General features: G+C 39.9%; 1 protein-coding gene across 1 annotated transcript; it reads right to left on the bottom strand.

The window, feature by feature from the left end:
• Positions 1–1,409: 1,409 nt before the first annotated feature.
• Positions 1,410–2,600, bottom strand: LOC108773057 (uncharacterized). The gene has a single exon (XM_018538772.1). It carries the CDS (start codon positions 2,598–2,600, stop codon positions 1,410–1,412), a length of 1,191 nt encoding a protein of 396 aa, XP_018394274.1.
• Positions 2,601–5,281: the final 2,681 nt, after the last annotated feature.

Raw genomic sequence — 5,281 nt, 5'->3', positions numbered from 1 at the left:
TTTATGCAGCAGTAATAATAATAATAATAATAATAATAATAATTCGATAAAAATAAATAATTTCCATTATTTTTTGTTCTAATGAATTAAATAATTTAAAGAGCGCGCAATACGGATACCGCACGCGATGAGGCTGTCGCACGCGATAACGCTGGCGCAGCGCGTTACACGATACCGCGCGAATGAGGAAGGAAGGAACAAAGAACACTGATACCTTTATTTAAAAATGTATTTTAAAGCAGTAACAATATAATTATTTTTTTCATATTTGTTAATTAATAATATAATTGTTTCTTATCATTTAATTATCTTAAAGAGTGCGTATATGCTCAATACGGATACGACACGCGGTGATGCTGTCGCACGCGATGACGCTGTCGCAGCGCGTTTTACTATACGATAACGCGCGAATAAGGATGGATGGAAGCGAAAGAAGGTGACTAAATGCGAATACTCTGACATAAACTCTTTTAATGTTATTATTTTTCATTTATTTATTTACTTATTTAATTATGTACTTATAACACCGTTGTTTTTTCCAAATTTTTTTTTATCCATTATTGCAGCATTTGAAGCGCAGTTATACGAATATCGAACGGCTATCGAACGGCTATCGAACAGCTATCGAACAACTATCAAACAGCTATCAAACAGCTATCAAACAGCTATCGAACTGCTATAAACAGATATCAAGCAGCTATCGGTACATTGTACACAGTTACCAGTCTACTTTTGACTTATATCTATTATATGGGTGATAAGGATAACGGAAATAAAACGTATTTATTTATATAAAAAATCTTACATTTATTTCAAAAATCTTACAATTATTCCTGATGTTGCGACCACCAATTGAATATTTCAAATACATTTTGCGAAGCACAATTCTTAGCGTGTCTTCCACACCGTATTGTATTACAAGGATCTATATTACGTAGGGATTCTACATCTTCGTAATGCGCATCTAGAGTTTCAACGATCGCATTATTGCAATCGAGTACGAGTATATCGGATAGCCATTGTCGTTTTTCAAGCCCCTTTACATATACGAGAGATTCATCGTCTTCTATTACAGCCTCTGTGATTAGACGTTTCGCCATGCTGTACGGGACCATCTCGTCTTCCCATCGCAATCCATGGTGATAAGCACTCAACCAGGAAGCGCAAGATTTATCGAATCTTGTCAGTAAATTCCATGGCATAGGACATGAAAAAATGTAGTGTGTGATAACAGTTCCTCTTCTGAGCACTGCTACTTCCTTGATGATAAATTTCTTGTCTACGACGAATCCTTGTAGATCCACAAACGTTGGTATGATCATGACGAGCATTTATTCGAAACTGCACTCATGTCAGTGTTAATCTCTCTTAAATTGAAGATAATTGCTGACGATGCAATTTACATAATCTTACACTACGTTGGACAGCGGGCAGTATTCGATAACACGATCATGTATGATGAGGCAATAGGCGGTAGTATTGGCGGGTACATTCTCCTTGCAGTCAAACTCTATTCGCACATCCACGGTAGCGCTATTGACGGATTCGTTTCGTCGCGAGCAGTCAATGACCGTAAACGGTCCTTTCTTGATAAACGAGAGTACATTGAGCAGCGTTTCGAAGCAGTCGATTCCGTAATATGCTTTACGAAAACGCGCGTACATATCAAACAGGAGAGCGTATCTCTTTTGGTCGAAATCGAGATTCAAATCACCGTACGGATAAAACTCTGAATTGAGATAAAGCTTCACATTACTCAATTTACAATCATCAAACACACTTGCATCTTGAGACATGATATTCTTTCGACCGGTCTGAAGAGCAAAAATAACGTAACGTGGCTTCTCGAGTTGAGTCGCCGCTTTGACAGCCAATGAATGCTTCGTCGTACTCTGTAACAGAGGATACTCGTATAGATCCCATGAGCGAAAACTCATACTGAGATAACGACCGCTTTCCAATGCTCGCAGCATTGATAGTTTATTGATCTCGTTTAGCATAACATGAGGCATCCGCCATTGCACTTTGATCAGTTCAACCTCCGGTTCCGTCGCAGGATTTCCCAGTATACAATTGTTATCGTTGCGCGCTCGTATCAAAATCAATTCATGGCGAGCGTTCACAATCACGCGTTTGTAATCCTCGCAAAAGCCCAACAGCATGTTGAGCGGTACGCAAAAGTTAAAGTAACCTTCCGTTATATCGGATCTAGAATCCCATCCAGCGTTCAACGCAATCAAAGACTTGTCATACGTCAGCGATACATAGTTCTTGAGGGTACTGGTAATCCCAACATTTCTGTTGCGATCAATCTCCACACTGTTGAGTTCATACCGAATTACATCAAACATGAACGCTATGCAATTATTTCCAAGCGTTGTTGGCGTCTCTTGGTCCTTCTTCTTTACGGTCAATCTTCCTTCAATGTAGAGAAAACTTTTGCATGGCAACGTGTATAAATCCTGCTGCTGTATGGGTATTTGTATCTCGTCGCTATGTGCAAACGTCGTATTGGCGTATGGATTGTACATACGAATTTCAAACTTGACGATGCGATCGTCAAAGATCGGCTCACCGACAATGTTCAAGATATCAACCATTTCGTACGATAAAACCCAACGACTTTAAAAATGCAACGTTGGACGCAGTAAGTTTTTTTCTAGATGAAGTCTCTCCGTTAAAATCTCTCGTCTGTTTCGGTTGTTCATTCAGTACAAGCATCTCACGTTAGCGCCGTCGTCTCCGTACATGCAATCTAACGGTCATCTCCTCTCCATGAAAATCGAGCAATCGACCGTCTTGATCCACCATGCGAATCGTCAGATCCGTAATGCTCCGTACGACGCTCGGAAGGTAAATGATCTGCGTCGGCATTTCCGATATCTTACTCTCTAAATTTCTTAGAGTGAAATCTCACTCTTTTGGATTGAAAAGTCACTCCAAATATTCATGAAAATACCGCCAATCGAAATGGAATGAAATTTCGCTTTTCGAACGAGTGAAATTTATCACTCTTCATTGGATTGATTCTTCAACTCTAAAAAGAGTGACACGGTTCTCTCGAATGGAATGAGGATTTTAATATTCTACTAGAGTGAGAATTCAGTAAGTTATGAGACAGTGGGAACTTACTTGCAATTTTCGACCGATTTTCAGCTTGGTTCCCGCATTTTATTTTACAGTGTAAATGCCGAACGGTGTATAGACTATGCGCGCAGATTGATGAGAAGAGGCGAAAACCGTATATCAAGATAAAAATTGACCGATAGTTAATGCAAGTAAATTTCAGTATCTATAATGAAAGAGAGAATATTTCATTAAATAATTTGACGCTCTCGAGTTACTTCATATATCTATATAATCTTTATTATAAAAATACATCTTTATTATAAAAATATATCTTTATTATAAAAATACTTCATATATATATATATATAGTCTTTATTATAAAAATACATTAGTCCATATAAGTGTTTGCAATATACATTAGTCCATAAGTGTTTGCAATGGCAATTTTTTGAAAAATCAGTTGTTGCAATTTTATTGTTCTTCGATTTCTTCAATGTCACTGAGAGACGGAACGAAACACGTCCGACCCGCTCGAGTGTCCTCACAAGACTTCTCTTTCACACGTTCGTCGCTTGCTTCACACGTACGTCGCTACACTGATTAGACGCGAATCGACGCGATTTTTGCACTTCAAATTGGAGTGAAGTTTAGAGCGTTAACGATTTCACTTTAAAAATAAGAGTGAATCTTTTCACCTTTTGTTTTGGTGTGAATACATTCACTCTATTAAAGTGAATATTTGTTTCATGTGGAGTGAACTGGTCAGCGGCTCCAGAATTAGAGTGAAAACTTCACTCCAAAAATTTTAGAGAGTATATCCTGGTGGGACATTCGGTGAAAACTCGCGTATCGTGTGCACGCATTTGTCGTTGCTGTACGCACCCGCGGCGGCTCTCTCTGTGAGAGACAAATCTCTTGCGGTAATGCGTTTCCGCGAATTTTCAGCGAGTATATTATCAGCCGCGTGCCGTTCAGTGAGACCGTTGTTGTGCGAATACGCTATATCGTGTTCGCGACACGCCGTGTCCAAGGGATTAATACCTCTGTCGCCTCTAGCTAATCGTTTCTCCAAACGCGTACACGGTCCACAAAACTGATAACCGGGAATGTGCAATTCGAAAGGAAGCGCATTTATCACTTTATTTAACAAACCTCTGCCTCTCGACAACATTCGCTACAATTCTTTATCAACGGCGCTGGACCGTCGATATGCGTTTGATGACTCGGCAAATTGTAATGCTTGAGACACCGACGGTGTCGTTGTACCTCCGAATTGGCTCGTATATGCTCAGGGAGTCTATCCCACAGCAGATCTATACAATTCTCAAACTCTCGCAGTAAAACAATTTTTGGTATATATTCCAACTCTTTAGAGGTTAAATCATTCGACACGATGAGAAACATTTTGATTACTGAGCGATTACGCTCTACGTAGTTCTATAAATAGGCCCGCTTGCGATATCTTTTTCCAGTTTCCTGTGGAACGAGAAAATATGCGGTTCGTGCACCAGTCGCAGTATATCAAAGTGACGAATATCGAGGGTAAAGTGCAAACCAATAAAGAGATGCGCAAGCATGGCAACATGCTACCGAGTATGTTCTATTCGCGCAATCATTTGCGGCCCGTCGAACTGCGGTAAAACCAACGTTCTCATAAGCTTGCTCGAGAGCCCAAACGGCGTACGCTTCGAGAATGTACACGTCTACTCGAAATCTCTGCAACAGCCAAAGTATCGATATCTCGAAAATTTATTAGCACCGGTCGAAGAAATAAACTATTTTACATTCTCCAATAACAGCGAAATCATTCCGCTGAGCGAGGCGCTTCCGAATTCAATATTTATCTTTGATGACGTGGCATGCGACAAGCAAGACGCGATAAGAGATTATTTTGCAATGGGTCGACACGCGAACGTTGACTGCTTCTATCTCTGTCAGACGTATGCAAAGATACCGAAGCTTCTTATACGTGACAATGCAAATCTGTTGATTCTGTTTAAGCAGGATGGGCACCAACCTGAAACGCGTGTACAACGATTATGTAAATACCGACATGTCATACGAAGATTTCTGCGATTTGTGTTGTAAATGTTGGCAGCAAAAGTATGGATTTCTCGTAATTGATAAGGACAGTGCGCTTACTAATGGACAATACAAAAAAGGATTTAATGACTTTGCGGTACCGTGAAGCGATCAGTTGTCATCGATACGC

The sequence above is a fragment of the Cyphomyrmex costatus genome, unplaced genomic scaffold (genome assembly GCF_001594065.2).
Source record: "Cyphomyrmex costatus isolate MS0001 unplaced genomic scaffold, Ccosl1.0 scaffold197, whole genome shotgun sequence".
Classification (NCBI taxonomy): domain Eukaryota; kingdom Metazoa; phylum Arthropoda; class Insecta; order Hymenoptera; family Formicidae; genus Cyphomyrmex; species Cyphomyrmex costatus.
Note: the sequence above shows the minus strand (reverse complement) of the source record. Positions and strands in the feature narration are given on the sequence as shown.

Coding starts and splice junctions, on each gene's coding strand:
- LOC108773057 (XM_018538772.1), bottom strand. CDS start 2,600: ATGGTTGATATCTTGAACATTGTCGGTGAGCCGATCTTTGACGATCGC.